Source organism: Nylanderia fulva, unplaced genomic scaffold (assembly GCF_048542155.1).
Source record: "Nylanderia fulva isolate GAGA-0341 unplaced genomic scaffold, ASM4854215v1 Scaffold122, whole genome shotgun sequence".
In the NCBI taxonomy this organism is placed as follows: Eukaryota; Metazoa; Arthropoda; class Insecta; order Hymenoptera; family Formicidae; genus Nylanderia; species Nylanderia fulva.
This window is the reverse complement of record NW_028189432.1, coordinates 87,778-111,184: the sequence shown is the minus strand read 5'-3', so window position 1 is coordinate 111,184 and position 23,407 is coordinate 87,778. Positions and strand designations below refer to the sequence as shown.

The 23,407-nt window shown below is 32.1% G+C and overlaps 2 protein-coding genes across 2 annotated transcripts; both read left to right on the top strand.

Moving 5' to 3' along the window:
* The first annotated feature begins 4,460 nt into the window (after window positions 1-4,460).
* LOC146724637 (dynein light chain roadblock-type 2-like) lies at window positions 4,461-8,565 on the top strand. Its single transcript, XM_085479547.1, has 3 exons — window positions 4,461-4,497; window positions 7,942-8,013; window positions 8,087-8,565. The coding sequence occupies exons 1-3, from the start codon at window positions 4,461-4,463 to the stop codon at window positions 8,296-8,298; spliced, it is 321 nt and encodes a 106-aa protein (XP_085335673.1). The 3' UTR covers window positions 8,299-8,565.
* A 1,797-nt stretch (window positions 8,566-10,362) lies between these two features.
* On the top strand, window positions 10,363-22,588 carry LOC114945562 (uncharacterized). The gene is made up of 3 exons (XM_085479546.1): window positions 10,363-10,459; window positions 16,012-16,208; window positions 16,314-22,588. The coding sequence occupies exons 1-3, from the start codon at window positions 10,363-10,365 to the stop codon at window positions 22,074-22,076; spliced, it is 6,057 nt and encodes a 2,018-aa protein (XP_085335672.1). The 3' UTR covers window positions 22,077-22,588.
* The last annotated feature ends 819 nt before the right edge of the window (window positions 22,589-23,407 follow it).

The following is a 23,407-nucleotide window of genomic DNA, read 5'->3' as shown; positions in this document are numbered from 1 at the left end:
GCGATATTCCTCCAACATAGTAATAATGTGATGGTTAAAAATCGTAAATTGTGTTTCTACTCCGGTTATTAGACCCAATAGACACATAACCCCTTAACTGTGAGTTACGCACATATGCGCAGAAAAAAGTCGTGCCATTTTTGTCTCATAACGCATATGTGCGCATTTGAAAAAAAACATGTTTATACTTCATCGATTCGATTGTAATTTGGTAAATCATGGTTTTTGAGGTCGCTGAATCCGAATCTGAAATCGGATATTCAAAATGGCGGATCCAATATGGCGGACGCAAATGCGAACAATAGTTCGATTTTGACAAAAATTTGTATCTCTAGATGTTTGTGATCGCGAATGTACGAGGTGTGTTCAAAAAGTATCGCGAATTTTGTGTTTTTTCAAAAATTATTTATTTATTCATGAATATCTATTTTGTCCCCTTCAAAGTAATCCCCACCAGATATTATACACTTGTGCCAACGTTTTTTCCAATCCTCGAAGCACTTCAAAAATCATTTTTTGTGATCTTGTTCAGCTCCTCCTTCGATGCCGTCTTTATCTCCTCAATCGTAGCGTAGCGTCGTCCTTTCATGGGCCTCTTCAGTTTCGGGAACAAGAAAAAGTCACAGGGGGCCAGATCTGGGGAATACGGTGGCTGCGGCATTATTAGTGTGTTGTTAATGCGATGCTGTTTTTGGTCGAAATTGAGCAATTTTGGTACGAATTTCGCGGCGACCCGTGTCATGCCCAAATCATTGGTAAAAATCGAATGGCACGAGCCAATCGATATGTTTAGGTCCTCGGCAACTTCTCTAACGGTGATTCGACGATTGACCAATACTATTTTCTTCACTTCATCAATGTTTTTGTCTGTTGTTGACGTGCTCGGGCGTCCGGCACGCTCTTCGTCGTTCACATCTTCTCGGCCCTCGGAAAACATTTTGTACCACCGATAAACGTTGCTTCGGTCCAAGGTAGCTGCACCATATGCCACAGTCAACATTCGGAATGCGTCCGCGCACTTAATTTTGTTTTTCACACAAAATTTGATACAGATTCTTTGATCCATTTTTTGGAATAGGCAAAAATCGAAGACGAGCCAAAACACGTGCAAGCAAAGCAGCTGTCAAAAATTAACTGAACATTCAAAATGGCCGTACTTGTCGGCATAAATGAGAAACATGAGTACCAACATAACGCCACAAAAAAATCGAAAATCGAATATACGTAACCCGCGGATATTCAAAATTCGCAATACTTTTTGAACACACCTCGTACAATTTGAGTCCTGACTCTAAGTATCTGAAACTCGGATACATTATGACGAATAAAAATTCAGCAAACCATTCATGGCAAATTATCCATCGTAAAAAATGTAAAAGAATATTTTTTTGTTTTTATATCCCGCTCTCTGCCGAACCCAGAGTCACAAATCGAGGACGTGGCGGTTGTTGACTCCGTTTTTGTATTTTTTTTTTTGTACTTTGTGTATTTTTTAATTTTTTTTGTGCTTTTTGTGTTTTTAAATTTTTTATTATTTTTATTTTCATTATAATTTTATTAATTTTTTTGTTTTTTGTTTTTGTTTTCTGTATCCATTATTTTTTGTGTTTTTAGGATGTTTGTATTCAACAATTTATAATCTCCAGTTTTGTGCTTGGACAACAAATAAAAAAATATTTCGGTATTTTACCTGATAACACCATCATACGTGATACTTTTGGAAGCAAGGTACCACGCATAGTGGAACGTTATCACATTCTTTGCACATAAAATATGTTTCCTTCCTTTGTTTTTTGGAATAACATTCAGTGCATCGTTTTCTCATCTTCTTATCGTCTGAAATATAGGATGGATAGTGATTTCGTGACGAGCGTAGAGGATTTTTGAGTTTGCAATGATACTTCTTAGATGATGTGTGTTGATCACAATGCTCTCTAACAGCTCTGCTGCCAGTGCACGATGAAACTGTAAAGAAGTCTTTTTTTTTGAGTCAGTTTGGAGATGATTATAGACGACGAAAGCATTGTAAATTGCAGTATCGAATAAATGATAGTATAATTTGTGATACCACTTGACAGTCTTGTGAATCGTTTCGTAAGAAGAAATAGACTGATCTGTTTTATCTACACCTCCCATATTGTTATTATAAGAAATAACAACATTTGGCTTCATGATCTTTTTCTTGGTGAGCCTATCTATTTTTCCGGTATCAATCATGGCTGGATTGTGCATTGTTGTGAGCATCGTAACAACTTTTTTGTCTTTCCATGCCAGAAAAGCCAATTTTGGAGTGTACCAAACTGTCATGTCACCAACTCTTAGATTTTTTGTGTTCTCCTTTGGCATGTATTTACGATTTTCACGCACGGTTCCGCAGACATTCGTTTTTTCATCGACAAGCTCTTTGCACAAAAGTGGAGATGTATACCAGTTGTAAATGTAAAGCAATCGGCCTTGACCTGCGAGATCTCCAAGTAATGTTTTTACTACTGTGCCAGATATGCCTATTCCTTTACGGGCTCTTTGATTTTCACGATCTTTACCTGTGTATATGTTCAGATCATAAACGTAGCCAGTTTTTGACTCGCAATTTTTGTATACTTTTATCCCGAAACGAGCTCGTTTATTTCGATTACACTGTCTAAAACTTAGACGACCTTTAAACGGTATCAATGATTCGTCAATGCTTATATCTTTTCCTGGTCTATAAACGGCTTTGAAGTTTTCAACCAGAAGTTCTTGAACAAGACGAATTTTTTCAAGCTTATCTGTTGAATCATCCTCATTTTCGGAGAAATGTAGTAGAGTTAACAACTGACGGAATCTGTCATATGTCATTACAGAAGAAAAAAAGGGTGTTGCTAACATTGTATCTTTGGTCCAATACATTTCAAGTGATGGTTTGCGTATAATTCCCATCAAAATAATTATTGCATGGAATGTATACATTTCATCAGGATCTGTTTCTGTATACTTTAGTATTCTCGATTGCGGCTTCAGTTTGTTAGCAAGACTTAAGGCATTTTTTTTCTTTGCAGCATACTTATTTGTTTCATAACAAATAATCTCAATCATATCTTCCGAAAGAAACTTTTTCAAAATTTCGGCTGGACTGCTGTACCTATTCAGACCACTTTCAGATTGTACACCGGCATTCAAATCAGTAAATGGATGAAGTATTGGCTCAAATGGTGACTGTTCAGACTGTCTAGTCCATGTCAGATCTTTTCGGAGCCTATCCAAGCGCTCAGATAGTGGTACATTGTCATTCTCAGATTCTGAAAGCACATCTTGAGCACTTTCCTGTGGCCCATTATTGGATTGCTGAATCCCTTCTGCTTCATTGTCACTCTCGCCGATCAACCAATAATTGTTATCGAGAGAAATGTTTGTGTCCGAATCAGAACTGTTTATTTGTACCTCATCAATTTTTCGTTTTCGAGTATACACCGAACGTGCCCTCAACATTGTAGTAAACAAAAAAGACCGTTTCTTACAATATACTCTGTATTTTCTTAGAGATATGATATAATAATCGATGTCAAAGCAAAAAATGAAAATTCAATCTTTATTAATTTTATACGCTGGAAAAAAATACATTGTGAGTGTTTGTCTTTATTTCCGTAACCCAAAAGCCTATACAACACAACAAATTTCTCGCTAGATATTTATATTGTTTATATTATTTTTTATATTATGTGAGATATGTTCTAGCATTCAGGCGCTCAAATTCAAATTAACCGAAACCATAAGGAACTCACTTTTATTGGAATCAAACTATTTTTCAAAGGACCAGGCTCGATTTGGCCGATTTTCGGCCCCCAACCGATTCAATTGATTTTCATTGGAATATCTTCTAGGGTCAGTAAGATATGAGAAAACATGATTTCCGATCGAAAAATCACATGGAAGGGGGAGTGTCTAATGTACCAAAATGTTGATATCAACAGTCTATAAAAAATCGCGCTCTATATCGCGGGGGAAAACGCCAGTATCGAAATCAAATCCACTTGTATGAGTCGTATGATAATTCTAGAGTTGTGCACAAACCATGTCGTATTGATTATCGGTACCTTAGTAGTGCTACATTAACTTAAATGACGAAATTCATCGATTTTTGCATGATTTCGATACTGGCATTTTTCCCCGCGATATAGAGCGCGATTTTTTATAGACTGTTGATATCAACATTTTGGTACATTAGACACTTCCCCTTCCATGTGACGTTATTTTTTCAATCGGAAATCATGTTTTCTCATATTTTACTGACCCTAGAAGATATTCCAATAAAAATCAATTGAATCGGTTGGGGGCCGAAAATCGGCCAAATCGAGCCTGGTCCTTTGCATCCGCTATTTCAAATTTTGGAAATCCGATTTCAGATTCGGATTCAGCGACCTCAAAAACCATAATACTAGAACTATAGGATAAATCAATGAAAATTTTTTTCCAAGACAAAAATGGCACGAAAAGCTTATTTTCGCCTCACTGCTAAGGGTATAATGATTTGAATCCTATAATGTTATAAGATATTTATTTATAAATTTATTTAAGCTTAATAGGTTGTACGAAAACGAAGAAGTTTTTAGACTTATATATGATTAGATTGCAACGTAAAAGTAGTAGTGTAGGAGGAACATCGATTCTTGAGGTCCGCACACTTATAATGTCACAGACAAAGTGATCGAAAGGTGAAAAATGAGCGGTGTTAACTTATTATATTTGTGTATCTATTTTCAGAGTTTCGGTAGTTTATCAATACTGTTTATATATGTGTCAGGTAAACATTCTGTGTCCGTTTGCAAGTTCAAACCATTTGTTTGTCTTTTAATATAAATCATCTCGGAGATAAATCTTTTTCCGAGGAAACTTTCTTTATCAAGAATTTTTACTTCATTTTATTTAAATTCGTGGTTAAAATCTAGCCTATGGTTAGTTACAACAGATTTATTTATTGTATTCTTATTAATGCCAAGTTTATGTTCCGAAATCCTAGTACTTAAGTTACGTCCCGTTTGGCCCACATATGATGCATTACAGTCTGCACATTCAATTCTATAAACAACATTGTCACTTTAGACAAAAATGAATACATAAATAAAATAGAAAATATGCTAAAAGATAACAGCACATACGTTATTGTTAATAAAGATCCGACTAGGAAATTAACCACTAGCCTACGAGACCTATTGTTTAGATGGAAAAATAAAAAATACATTTCTGTACAAACTTATAAATCTCTACTATTTACTGACGGCATTCTTGCAAGAGCATACGGTCTCCCGAAGATCCATAAAAATAATTGTCCATTCAGAATTATAGTCTCCTCAATTAATAGTCCACTCTACGATCTCGCTCTATTTCTACATAAAATTATGAAAAACAGCTTTCCAAAAGCTAACAGCCATATAGAAAATAGCTATAAACTGGTCAACAAAATTCAAGATCTTAATATTGACAATGATTTCAAACTAATATCTTTAGATGTTAAGAACGTAAATATTTGAGAATTGCCAGACAGAATTTAAAAAAGGTAAAATTCTTCTCTCGACCGTACTGGCAAATATTATTTATTCAATTACAACGTTTCGACCCTTCTTTGAGTCCTTATCAAGTGATCTAGATATACATATATATAGACAGAGATTAATACAATAAAAAAAACAAAATTACTTTACTAACAATATTACAAAATGATAAAAAGAAAAAGAAGCGAAACATACTTGTAAAAATAAAAATAAAATTATAATTTTAAGATGTCAAGAACGAACATAGTGTCGGTTTGACAACACGTCAAGATTCTTAGACGAGTTATTGGAGACTAAACGACCTTTATTATTTTGTCGTAGATATTACTTAGATTGTCGGTATCCTTTTGTAAATTAATAGCGTTATTATTGAAATTTCGACCTAACTGGCCAGTACAATTTAATTAGAAACACTACGTTTCGACCCTTAGGTACGGGTCCTTTTCAAGTGTAACTGCACAATAAAATATACAATGATTAAGATATGAAACAATAAATTACAAAGTTGTTAACCAAGAAAATTAAAAATATTATACAATAATGTAATGTAGCTATCTAGATGTTAATTCGACAGCAGTAAAATTACTAATGTTAACGGAGACAAGTAAATCAATTTAAGTCAAACGTTTAAAAACACAATAATATCAAAGTTCGACAATACAACGACATAAATAAATAAATAAATAAATAGACAATCATATACTGTGGATCAACTTATCATAAATAGGATTTAGATTTTCTGTGTCTCTTTGTAAATTGATGTTATTCTTATATTTTTTAATAAAAAACATCTCCGCTAATTCTCTCTTCTTTCTGTGTTTCTCGCAATGCAAAATCTTAGGTTTCATCCATTTAAATTCATGGTCATATTTTGTTCGATGTTTGCTAATTACGTTATGATTACTATGGTGTTGTTTAATATTTTTAAAAAATGTTTGTTTACGCGTGTAGCTAAATGTCTTTTTGTTTGTCCTGTATATGTTGCGTTGCAATTGTTACATTCTATCAAGAGACACGGTAGTGTCTCGCGACCAGTTAAGGGCGTAGCCGAGACACCGTGTATCTTAACGCGAGTCGGACATTTGAGTCTTTATAATATTTCGAATTCTCAATAACGGCTGAAGCAATCGAGTTTATACTAGACTTAATCGATAGATTGAGTTTGAATTATATAATAAAAGTGTCTTTATTTCTGCTCTACGTGATTTATAAGCAGAGATATATAATTGCAAAGTCGAAATATGAAAAATTTCTTTTAAGAAACGTCCCCGTCATTATCATCATCGACCACGCATACATAGTAGTATCGTGCTACACGTATTCACACGTATACAACACATGCGCACACATATATCACACGTACACAACACATGAATAGATGCATGTATTGGAAATGCCCATCTCGCACGTTTTACAACAGACGGCGATAGTTGCCCTCCGCTATATTGACAGCGTGCGGGGTTAGATATTTTCAATTTCAATTTCAATTTCAACGTGCGGGGTTAGATATTTTCAATTTCAATTTTTACATTCAATTTTAATGTTATTATTTGCAAATTTATTGTCATAATATTTCAATAATATTTCAATTATATAAATGCCTATGTATGAGTATGCATATATTTTTAATAATAGTTGCCCTCCGCTATATTGACAGCGTGCGGGGTTAGATATTTTCAATTTCAATTTTTACATTCAATTTTAATGTTATTATTTGCAAATTTATTGTCATAATAATTTATGTGCAAGTTTACAGTCTGTGATACAAAATCAGATATTTTGCTATTATTTCAATTATATAAATGCCTATGTATGAGTATGCATATATTTTTAATAATTTTCTTAATTAGCTTCTATATTTTTTTCAGTTGTACATCAAGCAGGTAGCATTATCAGCTCACTTGTGAGCATGGGTTGGGCAATGGCTAGTTATCATCGCAGCATTCGATTAGCTTAACAAGATAAATCTAATATCAGTGCTATAGGAACTATTTTACAATTTTTCTGGCATTTTCTTATTGCAGGTACATATATATCCAATAATTAATATACAAAATTAAATATTATTCATCACACACTTTGTATCAAAATAATATATTTTTTAAATTTATTTTAAATTTATTTAATCATTTTTATCATTGTGATTGTAGTGGCAAGGATCTTATTGCTCAGTGTCATTGCAAGCATCTGGCCTGTATATACCATAATATATTGTGTAATACATTGGCTAAGTATGACAATATAGATTTTGATAGATTCCCATGGAATATTGGAATTTTGTCGGACTTACAGTCATCCACCACATATGCAGCCTACAATTAAAGAACGCATTTATTCCATATGATTTGCTTCCGTTATTGGAATATTTAAAATAAAAATTTTATTAATAAATTTCGATGAAATAATTTATAAGAGGTTGAAGAAACTATGAAACAAATTCAGTCTCATAAAAGGGTAGTTGGAACAATAGTGGTGAATGCAGAAGGTATTACATGAGATCATTGACATGATTTACTTGTAGTTGTAAACAAAAATTTATAAAATTATATCTGTTTTAGGTATTCCTATAAAGTCAACATTAGATAATACGACAACAGTTCAATACGCAAGTTTGATAAGCCAATTGTCAGATAAAGCTCGTTCTGTCGTACGTGACTTGAATCCAACAAATGATTTAACTTTCTTGCGCATACGTAGCAAAAAACATAAAATTATGATGGCACCAGATAAAGAATTCATATTAATAGTAGTACAAAATCCAGTTGATTGATATTTAAAAGAAACAAAAATATATTTCAAAGTTAAGATTTATTTCTTTGGTTGTTAATTTAATCTGTATGCTACATTGGATGTTAATATCTATTCAATTAAATAAAGAAAAATAAAAGAATAAAGCTTAAAAATTATACAAAATGCAGTATTTAATTACTAATTTAACAAATTATGAACTTTTAGAGTTTTTAAATAGTGCTTTCTTCTTTGGTAACAATATTATATTTTTAAGGTTGATAATTATGAAAATATGTATATATAGTAATTCATGGCATGTTTATTTTTGTATTTAATACAATTATTTAATTTTAATATTGAGATTGTTTTTATTCAGTGGAAAAAAAATGTGTAGTTGGTCCCTATTAATTATACATACATATAAGAGTGTCGCACAAATAATTATATGCAGTCTTTTTAAGATAATATAAAAATACTTATAAATATAATCAATTAAAATACATATAATCAAAATTGTATGTATTAAAATTCAATAGCATATAAAAAAGATTTTTTAAAATTATATATATATAATAAAAATCCAACATTTTATATATATATATATATATATTTATTTATTTATTGTATATCATAATATTGTATATCATAAATATATATTTATTTATTTATATTTACCTATCTTTTTTTTATATATATGGTAGAAATACAATGTATGAGTTATTTTATTTTGCAAAATTTTTGAAAGTTAAACTATACAATAAAATTATTTCATATAATACCGAGATTCTTTTCATAATAAAGATTAAGAGAGAGTTAGATTTTATCATAAGATTTATAAAAGTCATAAGATAAGGTTAATTGCATATTGTATAGTTTATCTCTCATTTTTTAAAGTAAATAAATATCAAAGTTACATTGCTTGAACTGGTGCGTTTGAAGTATGTTGTCTTTTTGAGGGATGCAAGACAATATAGTACAAAAGCATTGCTGTAATTCCCAAGAAAAAGGAAATGATACAAATAATAAAGATTATATTAAAGTACTAAGCCTCTTTAACTGCAGGAGAACAAGCATATTGCCATAATAAATTTGCTGCAATATTTTCAAAAAAGCAGATAACATAGAAAGATAGATGTTTTCAAAATGTTTTGCTATCTACAGCATTGAGATATATAAAAATGTGCACTATGCCAATAACGGAAGCAAATAATATGGAATAAATGCGTTCTTTAATTGTAGGCTGCATATGTGGTGGATGACTGCAAGTCCGACAAAATTCCAATATTCCATGGGAATCTATCAAAATCCATATTGTCATACTTAGCCAATGTATTACACAATATATTATGGTATATACAGGCCAGATGCTTGCAATGACACTGAGCAATAAAATCCTTGCCACTACAATCACAATGATAAAAATGATTAAATAAATTTAAAATAAATTTTTAAAGATATATATTATTTTGATACAAATTGTGTGATGAATAATATTTAATTTTGTATATTAATTATTGGATATATATGTACCTAAAATAAGAAAATGCCAGAAAAATTGAATTTGCTTATTTATTTAAAGATGCTTATCATATACAAAAATGAATGATATAATTGTATTAACATGCCAGAAATAAATACTGCATCTTGTATAATTATGAAGCTTTATTCTTTTATTTTTCTTTATTTAATTGAATAGATATTAACATCCAATGTAGCATACAGAATAAATAGATATTAACATCCAATGTAGCATACAGAATAAATTAACAACCAAAGAAATAAATCTTATTTAAATATCAATCAACTGGATTTTGTACTACTATTAATATGAATTCTTTATCTGGTGCCACCATAATTTACATATTGATGTAAATTATACTTCCTCCTCGTCCGCGGCCACGTCCGCGACCACGTCCGCGACCAGCTCGCGACCATCGAGCGGGTCTTTGTTTTACTGTAAAGCAAAAATGAAATTTAAATATAAAAACATATATTTACACATTTGTTATTTTTAATTTCTTAAATAAAGAAATAATTCTTGTTTTTATTTTTTACTTACGTCTTATGTTATCATCTTCTTCGTGCTCACCCACCATTGCGGGCGATGGTGGTTGCGATGGTTGAGCTCCGGTTTTGGAGTTTGGAATACGAGCAGGAGCAGTTGCGTTTACTCTTGCCGAAGCACGAGCAGGAGCAGTTTCGTTTGCACGAACATCAGCAGGAGCTCCGGTTGAAGCTGGATTCTTAGCTGCAGCAAGAGCCTGATTTGCTGCAGCTAACTGTTTCTTGACCTCTTCCAATTCAATTTTTGTGATTTCTAAATCTAGCGCCGTACTAAATTCGTCACTCGATCCCGGGGCGCCCTAAAAAACCAAGATTAAAAATAAAATTGTAATCTCTCTCTCTCTCTCTCTCTCTCTCTCTCTCTCTCTCTCTCTCTCCTCTCTCTCTCTCTCTCTCTCTCTCTCTCTCTCTCTCTCTCTCTCTCTCTCTCTCTCTCTCTCTCTCTCTGCTCTCTCTCTTCTCTCTCAGTCTCCTCTCCTCGTTTCTCTCTCCCTCTCCCCCTCCCCCTCCCCCCCCTCCCCCTCCGCGACCTTCCCTCTCCTGCTCGCCCTCCCCCTTGCCGCTCCATCCTCCTCCCCTTGCCCTCGCCTCTCACCTTCTCTTCTCTACCGCCTACTCTTCTCTTCCCCCCTTCTCCCCCCCCTACTCTCTGCTCCCTCTCTCTCGCTCTCTCTCACTCTTCTCTCTCTCTCTCGCTCTTGCTCTCTCTCTCTCTCTCTCTCGTGTGTGTGTGTTAAAATATAAATTTACTTACCTCTTGTGTCTTCTCTTGTGTCTTCGTTTTATTTTCCATTATTTTTTTTCTTATGGACTCTTCTGTATTTTGTGACATACGTCCGAGATCGCAGCGTCAACTCGAGATAATATAAGAATGTTGATTGCAATGTATAGTTACCTAGGTAACGATAACTGATCACACATTGTGCCGCATGCTTCGAAGTGTTCGGTTGTCAAAATAATTTTGACAGTTTTAAGTCAAAATTGGTTAAGGTGTTGAAAGAGTGTAAATTTTGCAGAAATTTTATAAAGAATAAGGTAAATATATATATATATATATATATATATATATATATATATATAAATATATTTATGTGTGTGTGTATATATACTCTCTTTCTGTGTGTGTGTCTGCTTCTCTCTCTGTCCCTCTCTCTATCTCTCTCTCTCTCTCTCTCTCTCTCTCATCCCCTCTCTCTCTGCTTCTCTCCTTTTTTGCTTCTCTCTCTGTCCCTCTTCTCTCTCTCCCTCCTCTCTCTCTCTCTCTCTGTCCCTCTCTCTCCTCTCTCTAGCTCTCTCTCTCTCTCTTCCCTCTCTCTCTCTCTGCTTCTCTCCTTTTTTCTTGCTTCTCTCTCCCTCTCCCCTCTCTCTTTCCTCTCTCTCTCTCTCTCTCTCTCTCTCTCTCTCCTCCTCCCCTCTCTTCTCCTCTTTCCTTTTTCCCCGTCTTCTTCCCTTGATGTTATGTATTTGCTGTATATTTAGCCAGCTGTTGAGTAGTCGAGAAAGAGAGAGAAAGGGAGGAAGGGAAGAAGAGAAAAGATAGAAAGAAAAAAAGAGAGAGACAGAAGAGATCGACATACCAAAAAAGGTATAAGATGTGTTTTATTTAGCAACACAAGTCACAAGCGTGATTCTATCTTTGTTTCTCCATTCTCCGAGAATAAAGATAGACAGATGCTTGTTTCGACTTGTGTGGTAAATAATAATATTATATATATTATATATTATATATATACATGGTAGGCCATTTTAATCTTCGTACTAAAATTTCTCAAAATCCAAAAGTTCAAGACAAAAATGTTTCAGATAAAAGTTGTATGATTTCAATAGGGACATGAGATGGTGTCATTGATTTGACCTTGAATAGCCATTTGAAGGTTACGTGAAGGTCAACTTCAATTTCTTAAAGGGAACACTATATTTTTTCTTGCATACTTTTGTAGTTGACTTCGAGATCTTTCCAAAACACTACAATATAATATTTTTTCATTAAGTATTTTTCGAGTTATTAAGGCTGCAAATTTGCAGTATTTTGACATAAAATAAAAAATATCTTGGGAAATATTCATTTTTCGATTATCATACCTTAATACTTTTATGCACAGAATAATGAGACGAATCAGTTGGTGTAAAGAAAACACATAGTTGTCTTAAAGAAAAATTATTTAACTGCTTATTGCAATTTTCATATTTTTTTTAAAGGTAACTATGTGTTTTCTTTACACCAACTGATTCGTCTCATTATTCTGTGCATAAAATTATTAAGGTATGATAATTGAAAAATGAATATTTCCCAAGATATTTTGTATTTTATGTAAAAATACTGCAAATTTGCAGCCTTACTAACTCGAAAAATACTTAATGAAAAAATATTTGATTGTAGTGTTTTGGAAAGATCTCGAAGTCAGCTACAAAAGTATGCAAGAAAAAATATAGTGTTCCATTTAAGAAATTGAAGTTGACCTTCACGTAATCTTCAAATGGTTATTCAAGGTTAAATCAATGACACCATCTCATGTCCCCCTTGAAACCATACAACTTTTATCTGAAACATTTTTGACTTAAACTTTTAGATTTTGAGAAATTACAAACGATATTGAAATGTATAATTATAATATACAAGGTAGGCCATTTTAATCTTCGGACTAAAATTTCACAAAATCCAAAGTTAAAGACAAAAATGTTTCAAGTAAAAGTTATATGGTTTCAAGGGGGACATGAGATGGTGTCATTGATTTGACCTTGAATAGCCATTTGAAAGTTACGTGAAGGTCAACTTCAATTTCTTAAATGGAACATTATATTTTTTCTTGCATACTTTTGTAGCTGACTTCGAGATCTTTCCAAAACACTACAATAAAATATTTTTTTATTAAGTATTTTTCGAGTTATTAAGGCTGCGCAGTATTTTGACATAATATACAAAATATCTTGGGAAATATTCATATTTCGATTATTATACCTTAATACTTTTATGCACAGAATAATGAGACGAATCAGTTGGTATAAAGAAAACGCATAGTTGTCTTAAAGAAAAATTATTTAACTGCTTATTGCAATTTTCATATTTTTTTTAAAGGTAACTATGTGTTTTCTTTACACCATCTGATTCGTCTCATTATTATGTGCATAAAAGTATTAAGGTATGATAATAGAAAAATGAATATTTCCCAAGATATTTTGTATTTTATGTCAAAATACTGCAAATTTGCAGCCTTGATAACTTGAAAAATACTTAATGAAAAAATATTTCATTGTATTGTTTTGGAAAGATCTCGAAGTCAGCTACAAAAGTATGCAAGAAAAAATATAGTGTTCCATTTAAGAAATTGAAGTTGACCTTCACATAACCTTCAAATGGCTATTCAAGGTTAAATCAATGACATCATCTCATGTCCTCCTTGAAACCATACAACTTTTATCTGAAACATTTTTGTCTTAAACTTTTAGATTTTGAGAAATTACAAATGATATTGAAATGTATAATTATAATATACAGGGTAGGTCATTTTAATCTTCGGATTAATATTTATCAAAAAGAAGATCAAGAAAGAAGAAAAGAAGATTGAGAAAGAAGAAAAGAAGATAAAGAAAGAAGAAAAGAAAAAAATTATAAGGCTGCTGTGCGCCTGTTGTGTTTGTAAAAGAAACGGCTGCTGTGCGCCCGTACAAGGCTGCTGTGCGCCTAAAAAAAAGTGGCTGCTGTGCGCTTATAAAGAGTGGCTGCTGTGCGCCTATAAAGAGTGGCTGCTGTGCGCCTATAAAAAGTGGCTGCTGTGCGCTCATACAAGGCTGCTGTGCGCCTATAAAAAGGAGCTGCTGTGCGCCTATAAAGAGTGGCTGCTTTGCACCGATAAAGAGTGGCTGCTTTGCGCCGATAAATTATTACGTATTTCAAAAAAATATATATAAATAATAAAAATGTCTATACAGACAAAAAGATATAGAATTTTATCTCCTGAGGATAAAAATATAATTGTTTGAGGTGAATGGTTAACTGATAAACATATGGAACATTTTGATTATTTATTACAAAGTTTTTCAGATTATAGACCTGTCGAAACATGGCGATTACAACTTCCTGATACGATTCAGCCTATGCCAATTGATAAAAAACATATACAAATATTACATAGTTCGTCAGGTTCATCAGATGGACATTGGGTGTGCAGTTACTACGATACAAAAAATATATTTATTTATGATTCATTAAATAATAAAAAATTGCATAGACATCATGAACAATTCTTGAAAAGATTATTTCCAACATATAACTTCGAAAAAAATTCTAGTCCAATTTCCTACTGTACAATACCAACCAAACTAGTAGCGATTGCGGAGTTTTTGCAATAGCCTTTGCAATTTCATTGTTATTCAATATTAAACCCGAAAAAATAAAATATGATCATAGTTTAATGCGTTTGCATTTAATTCAGATTTTTGAATCTAATGTTATTGAGCATTTTCCACAAAATCCACAATATGCTCCTTCAAAAGGTGCTTCCATTAGCAGTAATAAAAGCAAGAGAGATTGAAGCATCTCGTAAACGTACTATACGTCAATGTGAGACGGAACGACCATATTTGAATCGGTTAGAAGAGCAACGTCATATTTATCAACCTTGAAAAAGAATTAAATAATAATCAATTTCAATTAACAGAAAATAATTCAAAGAATTTAATGAAAACAAACAATGATATTTATGAAGAAACTAAGCAGCATGACTTGGAAAATCATTTTGTAAATAAACGTGCACGCTATTCACAAGATTTAGAACAAAATCAGGCTAAACAACATGATTTATATGAGCAAGATTCCAAGAATAATTGCATTGAACAGCACGATCTGTATAAACAGAGCTTAGAAGATAGACGCGCTAAACGACGTGATTGTTATAAACAAAATATAGAAGACAATCGCGCTAAACAGCGCAATCGATATAGACGAAATTTAAAGATAATCGCGCTAAACAGTGTGATCGTTATAAACAAAATTTAGAAAACAATCGCGCTAAACAGTGTGATCGTTATAAACAAAATTTAGAAGACAATCGCGTTAAACAGTGTGATCGTTATAAACAAAATTTAGAATACAATCGCGCTAAACAGTGTGATCGTTATAAACAAAATTTAGAAGACAATCGCGCTAAACAGTGTGATCGTTATAAACAAAATTTAGAAGACAATCGCGCTAAAAAGCGTAATCGATATCAACGGAACTTAGAAGATGAACGCATTAAAGATCGATATCGATATGAACAAGATTTAGAAAATAAACGCGCACAAAAGCGTATGCGTTATTCGAAAAACTTTGAGTATGAACGAGATAGACAAAAAAGATTGGATCCTAATCGCAAATGGCTTTATAATAAGCGATATTATCAGACAAAAAGACAAAAAATCAAAACAAAATCTACATTTGAAATAAAAACTTGCAATATTGCTAAAAAAATTACTAAAAAGTATAAAAAATTCTCGTCAAAGAATACCATAAAACTTCGTAATTGTTCAGAAATATTTATAAAAAATATTATTGAAAAAATCAATATTAAAGGTTATATTGAGAAACGATTAAAAGCCGAAAAAATTGTACGTTGGTGCATGTGTATTAGGAAAAATTATATTCGCAATATATACAAAATGTTAAGTTTGATTAAAAAGAAATCAGAAGTGTATTTGACTCTTGTCGCAGATTGTTCTACAATCGAAGACAAATTAACTGCGCTATGTGGCGAATCTAGACATACAGCCTCATCTGAAAATTATTTTATTGAGTCTACATATCATCATGATGTAAATCCATTGGAACCTTTGATAATGAATGTAAAAGGAAAAGTAGTAAACATATTACCATTAACAACAGAACAAGCTAAAAAATCTTGGTCGTGTAATATTTCAGACTATAAAACTAACAATCCACTTTTAATTGACCGTTCTCAGAAGTCTCTTAAAACCATAAATACATGTACCTTAAACAATGAACCAAAACTGATGTGTAATACTGCAAGCTGTAAAATTAACGATCCGCTTTTAATTGATCGTTATCAGAAGTTTCTCGAAACCGTAAATACGTGTACTTTAAAAAATGTACCAAAACTTATGCAAAATATTCATAAATGTACAATGAAAATTTCAAATGAGAAATTGGGTCATACGCGTAGCTGTTATATTGATATAACACTTTGCGAAGGAAGGTTTCTTCCAGTTCAATTATTATCGCCTCATTTTCCAAAAGTAAGATATATGAAGCGTTTAATTTATCAACTTACATATTTTTATCGAAAATTGGAAAATCTAGATAATGCTTTAAATAATTCTGATATAAATACTTTGAATGAAATTGTGACTTCTGCACAGGAGAAAGTAGATATGTACAGACATCAACGGATTGATACAATTTTGAGTGATGATGATATTATGTTTAAATATCGTTTAGCATTTAAAGCATTGATTGAACGCTCTGTGGACACACCACGACATGTTTGCGTATCATGCGAGAGATTGTGTTATAAAAAAAGTGTTTCTAAAGTCAATAGTCTTCAGACACAAGTACATGTTAAAATTTTGAAAGATTTAATGACGTATGTACAACAACAAAAAGTTGATGCGCAATATATATGTAATTATTGTGCAGGCAAATTTCGTAAAGGTTTAATGCCTGCATACTGCGTCTTAAATAATCTTTTTACAAATCAGGTGCCTGAAGTAATATCATCTCTTAATACATTCGAAAAAATTCTTATACAGAGAGCTAAAGCGTTTCAAACTGTTCTTAAAATGGGAACTGTTATTAATAAAAAGTTGCCTCAAAGACAAATGGTATCAAAAGTTAAAGGTAGAACATTTCATTTACCACTTCCGTTACAGGAGACATTGAATAAATTATGTTCTAATACTGATCCAATAAATATTAATCATGAGTTATATATATTAGTTAGAGGTATCCCGACAAAATCAAAGATTATTTGGGAAGAGGTAGTTGATGTTAAAAAAGTATTTGACGCTTTAACGTGGTTAAAGCGCAACAATACTTTATATTCTCATATTATATTGCCAAATGATTACAATGATTTACGTTTACCAAAATTAAAAAATTCAGAATTTCAAATAGAAGATGAGACAGAAGATAATGTAGAAGTAGCTGATAATGAGACTGAATTATTAAATGAGACAGAAGGTAATGCAGAAGTAGCTGATGATGAGACTGAATTATTAAATGATCCGATAGAAGAAATAAAAAATGATATGTTAGAAGGTCAACGGAAAGCAATGTTGACTCAAGTGACTAATGCTGAAAACGATGGCTATTACGAACAATATACCATCTATCCCTTATATGAAAAGAAAGCAAATAAAACTGCGACAGCTTTATATCAAATGTTAAAAATTCAGGACTTGCCTCTGAACAATCGTGAGCAACATTTAGATTTAATGTGTTTTCCAGATTTATATTCTTCTGGTATTAATGGACAACGTGAGATTAGACAAGTTAAACTTCATGATCATGAATTTATTAAATGTCGTTTGACATCTAAACATCCACAGTACAGATTAAATCTACAATATGTATTTTATTTATTGAACGATGCAAATATGCGTCAATTAAGTCGTGGAATTTTTCATAAAATGAATGTAACTAATCCGCGACTTCGTTATACAGCCGCAGAATACCTAGACGCAATGTCGAAAGAATTGTTGGAATCTAATTTGAGTACAATATTTGCCACACTTAGAAATACGGAGCAATATTGGTGTAAACCGAGAAACGATTTAAATTGTATGACGCAGCATTATGGACCTGCGACATGGTTTTTAACACTCAGTCCAAGTGAGTGGTTGTGGGAAGATTTAGGTGAATATATTCGTGAAGTAAATGAATGGCATGACGCTTCCTTAAGCGTTAGCGCACTCGTTGTTAGAGATCCAGTATCAACATCCAGGTTTCTCGATAATAAGTTTCGGGCAATGCTTGATTTCATTAGGTCTAAAGATCATCCAATTGGAGAAGTAACGCACTATTTCTGGCGACGAGAATATCAAGGTAGAGGTATACAACATTTTCACTTATTAATTTGGATTAAAAATGCACCAATTTTCGGTGAATCTACTATTGAGGAAGTTTCCAAATTTATTTCACAACATATAAGCTGCACAATACCGGATCAAAATATTTCGCCATTGTTGTACAGACGTGTTGATACGCATCAGCGACATACACATAATGATTATTGTCTTCGTTCTAAAAAAGTAGGACGTAAAGTTATTCGTCGATGTCGTTTTGGATTTCCTCGTCCCGTTACTGAAACTTTGAATATCAGGGATGTGGCAACTTCGATAGCCGGTAGAAAACAATTGAAACATAAAAGTAGACTTTACGATCTTCCTAGAACGGATAATGAAGGTAATATAAATGACTATAATCCTGTTCTTCTTACTGCATGGGAAGGTAATATGGATATACAATTTATTGGTGAAAAATCATCGCTGCTAACCTGGTATGTTACTAAATATATGAATAAAGCGGGAAAAAGTGAATTATCTGAGAATATTCTTGATAGTAAGGACAACAAAAACAAATCATTAGCGAGTCATCTTTGGAATATTGCTTTGCGATTTACGAATAATAGAGAATGTGGAGCTCTCGAAGCTGCTGATACATTGTTAGGTATTCCTTTGTATGGAACTGATCGAAATACAACCATCAGATGGTTAGATGTTAATCAAATACGACGTAAAAGATTAAAAAATTATAAGGGAATTGAAGCTCTTGATCCTGAATCTACAGATATATTTTATCCGTCCTTAATAGATGATCTTTATCCACATAGACCAAATAAATTAAAAAATATATCTCTTTATGAATTTGCACAGTGGTATGATGTCTCAAAGATCAAACCAAAAAATAAGTATGTTGAATATTATAAAATAGATGATGGTAAATATCTTAAACGACGACAACGTGGATATCTTATTGATCATTTTAGATATAATGTTAATACACAGCCGGAAAATTATTTCTTTGCGTTATTACTTCTGTTGAAACCATGGCGAAAATTAAACGATCTTAAAAATGAATGCGATACTTATACCGAATCGTTTCACAAAGTAAAACTGCATCTTGTAGAAGCATTGCAATATCATGAAAGATTAGAAGAATTGCAAAAAGCATTTGAAACTGCAAAACAGTTAGTTCAGCAGTGCCTAGATGACAATTTACAAAAACAACAGTCTCAGGATGATCCTGAAAATCCGATAGGTGTTCAAAATATAGGAGCTGGTGAAGCAATGCAAGATTTTAAGGATCTTGGTGATAAAGCGGTTCGAGAAATCGACATATCTGAAATGATAGCAAAATTAAATACGGATCAAAAACGTGTGTTCGATAAAGTTATCAATACTGTAGAGTCAGATGAATCAATATTGCGATTATATGTTAGCGGAGAAGGTGGTACTGGAAAAAGTTTCTTAATCAAGACTATTAAATGCTGGATAAAACAAAATCTCAACAAAGATACTGCTGTAACAGCACCTACTGGTATAGCAGCATTTAATATAGATGGTTTGACAGTTCATAGATTGCTTCAATTACCCGTTGAACATGGTCAAACTCCTAAGTATAAACAATTATCTGATTGTGTATTAAAAGTTTTACGAACAGATCTTAAAGATATTATTCTTTTCGTAATTGATGAAGTGTCAATGATATCTAATTTGACTTTAATATATATTCATCTTCGATTGTCTGAGATATTTGATACTAGTAATTGCGATGATGGTTGGTTTGGTCGAAAGCATATTCTTTTATTCGGAGACTTGCTTCAATTGCCTCCTGTACGCGAAGATCTTATCTTTACACATTTATCCGATCAAAAAATTGCTAATTATCTTGGTTCTTTAAATGCTGTTAATTTATGGATTACATTATTTGAATATGATGAATTGATAATTAATATGCGTCAGCAAGGAGATAATTCATACCGTGAATTATTGTCGCGAATTCGTATTGGTTTAGTAACAAAATCTGATTGTAAAATTCTAGAGAGTAGAAAAATATCTTTCAAAGCTGATTCTTTCGAATCTAGATTAAATGAATTATGTGATTTTATTAACAGTTTATCATCGGACACTGTTTGTTTATTTCCTACTTGTAATATGTGTGATGTCCTTAATAATGCAATGTTAAGTCGCATTACTTCCAAAGAAATATTATTAATTGCTGAAGATACGATTGATTGTACATCATATGTAAAGAAGAAAGTATTAAAAGTATTGTCAAATAACGATGATGATAGTTCTCGAACAGCTGGACTTTTAAAACAAATTACAATTAAAATTGGAGCAAAAGTTATGATTCGGCGTAACATCGATGTTAGTTTGGGTCTTGTAAACGGTACAATTGCTAAAGTAATTTCAATTGTACGAGAAACATCTACTGATGACGTAGAAAAGATTAAACTTCTTTTACCATCAGGTTTAGAATATGAAATTGAAAGAGTAACGGCTAAATTTCAGGTATTGGATAGAGCGTATGTGATTCGAAAACAATTTCCATTATCTTTAAGTTATGGCATCACTATTCATAAAAGCCAAGGATTAAGTTTGCAAAGTGTTGTTATGGATATTGGCAACTCTGTATTTAGTTGTGGTCAAATTTATGTTGCCTTGTCGCGAGTAACATCTCTAGAAGGAGTGCATTTAATAAACTTTGATCCTTCAGCAGTAATAGCTAACGAAAAAGCTATTATTGAATATAATCGTTTAAAACAGATATACAATCCGAAAGCAGAAACGATTGCTGTGTCAAAAGAACGTTGTCGTAAAGTAAAAGATGTTCCATGGGCGTTACCAAAAATAGTTACTTCTGTTCAAAAATCAAATTCAGATCGAAAAATTCAACATACGGTTTCAAATAAAAGAATTCAAAGCACTGCTTGGATCATACGTGGTTTTCAGAATACAGACAAGATTTCATGTTATGCAAATACAGTATTGCAATGTTTATTACATTTAAATATTATTAGGCAGCAGTTGATTAATTGCGATAAAACAGACGTTTTACGTATATTAATGCATCGATATGAAAATGGAATGCGTAATCTAAATACATATGCAATACGGCAATGTTTAGGAGAATATTTTTTGAGTATGGTAAGACGAAACGCGTACGATTTTCTTACGGCACTTTGCGAAAAATATGATTGCATTACAAATTTGATACAACATCAAGTAACTTCTACCAAGCGATGCAAAACATGTGGTAATACAAAAACTATTGTTGAAAATAATATTGCTATTTCAATTTCCCTTGATAATTTAAAGAAAAAAAGTTGTAATCTTAATGAATTATTAAATTCTACATTTTCACATTGGTTTCACTTACACAACGAATCATGTGAATATTGTACTGGAACTGATCAAATATTTAAAAATGAAGTAACATTAACAAGAGAAATAATTGTTATTCGTTTAATACTATTTTTAGCACAAGATGGTAAATTAATAAAAGCAGAAAACAAATTTAATTTATGTGCTGTTCCAACAACTAAAGTATTAATAGCGGGACAATTGTACAAGACGATGAGTGCTATACTTTATGATAGTTCGTGCACCGATGAAGGTCATTATGTAAGCATATGTAGAGAAGGACTATCTAATATTTGGATCGAAATAGATGATGCAGAAGTAAAAAAGAGACAGTGGCCTAGAGGTGCTAAAGATGTTTATATAATATTTTTACAAAAAATAGGTAATAAATAATACTAATTCGATATAAAATAAAGTAGTTATAAAATTATTCCTAAATAGATTTTTATAATATCAAGTTTATGACTATTACTATTTAATTATTTAATATTTTATTTCGATTAGTCCTATATAAAAAAAGGTTTCGTAATATATTAGCAATTTCATGACAACGCTTTACACTCTGCATTATTCGTGAAGTGCAAAAAAAATATTTTTTACTTAAAATACAAGATAGTTATCTATAATAAGCAAAGAGAACCGTCGTATTTTGAAATATGACGGGGGTGGTGGCGGTTCTTTGCTTATTTATGTAAAGATGCTTATCATATACAAAAATGAATGATATAATCTCTAAAAACTCACCTTTAAAAAAAGGTAAAAAAAGGCGACCAGTTAAGGGCACGCTATTAACAAAAATTATTTATTGCAAACCTATGTGGAATCCTATGAAAAATTAACCATTGCAAATCCATGTAGAATCCTATGAAAAATTAATCATTGCAAACCCATGTAGAATTGTATTAAAAATTATCCATTGCAAACTTATGTAGAATCCTACATTGCAAACCCATGTACCATAGAATTGTATGAAAAATTATGGATTATAAATCCATGTACAATCGTAACAAAAGTAATGAAATAAAAAAAAAATTGCGACAAGTAAAAGTAGAAACTTGTACCAGTGAAAAATTAAAGTTGCAGACATATATAGATTAAATACACAACGTCAGTCTTTTTCATATGGTTGATCCTATCTTTTCCTCTCCCAATTAACCTATTTAATTTTTTCGGGATAGTATAAACAAAATCGATGCCACATTTGTTTAACACATTCCTAAGATTTTCGCTCAAGCTTTTTACATACGGTATCGGTAACAATGATCTCGTATTAAACTTTTTACCTCCATTGTTATTAACCATCAAAAATTCTCTACGGTGTTTTAGAGTCTTAATTCTCTTCGCAATATGTAGTTCAATGAAAGGTTTCGGGAAGCAATTATTGACCAAAATATCCGTAATAATTCGGATGTTATCAGTGTGAAAGCATTCGTTTGAAAGTAATAGAGCTCTGTCAATTAAACTTCTAATCATGTTGATTTTGTACTGAAGGGGGTGGTTAGATAGGAAATTAATATACCTGCCAGAAAAAATGGGTTTTCTGTACCAATTGGTCAACAACGTCCCCTCCGCCCTTACAATAGTAACGTCCAGGAAATTCACAGAACCGTTGACTTCAGCCTCATGCGTGAACATTAGGCGTTCGTGGTAACTATTAAATATCGTTAATATCTCATCGATTTTGGTTTTTGGTGTTATTGCAAAAATGTCGTCAACGTATCTGT

What these genes read in the sequence shown, in the direction of transcription:
- LOC114945562 (XM_085479546.1), top strand. Translation starts at nt 10,363, where the DNA reads ATGGTGGTTGCGATGGTTGAGCTCCGGTTTTGGAGTTTGGAATACGAG. An exon ending in GCACGAGCAGGAGCAGTTTC is followed by an intron (nt 10,460 to 16,011) that starts GTTTGCACGAAC and finishes CTCTTGTCGCAG; the next exon opens with ATTGTTCTACAATCGAAGAC. An exon ending in CTAAAAAATCTTGGTCGTGT is followed by an intron (nt 16,209 to 16,313) that starts AATATTTCAGAC and finishes CCAAAACTGATG; the next exon opens with TGTAATACTGCAAGCTGTAA.
- LOC146724637 (XM_085479547.1), top strand. Translation starts at nt 4,461, where the DNA reads ATGGCACGAAAAGCTTATTTTCGCCTCACTGCTAAGG. An exon ending in TTTTCGCCTCACTGCTAAGG is followed by an intron (nt 4,498 to 7,941) that starts GTATAATGATTT and finishes ATAATTTATAAG; the next exon opens with AGGTTGAAGAAACTATGAAA. An exon ending in AATAGTGGTGAATGCAGAAG is followed by an intron (nt 8,014 to 8,086) that starts GTATTACATGAG and finishes TATCTGTTTTAG; the next exon opens with GTATTCCTATAAAGTCAACA.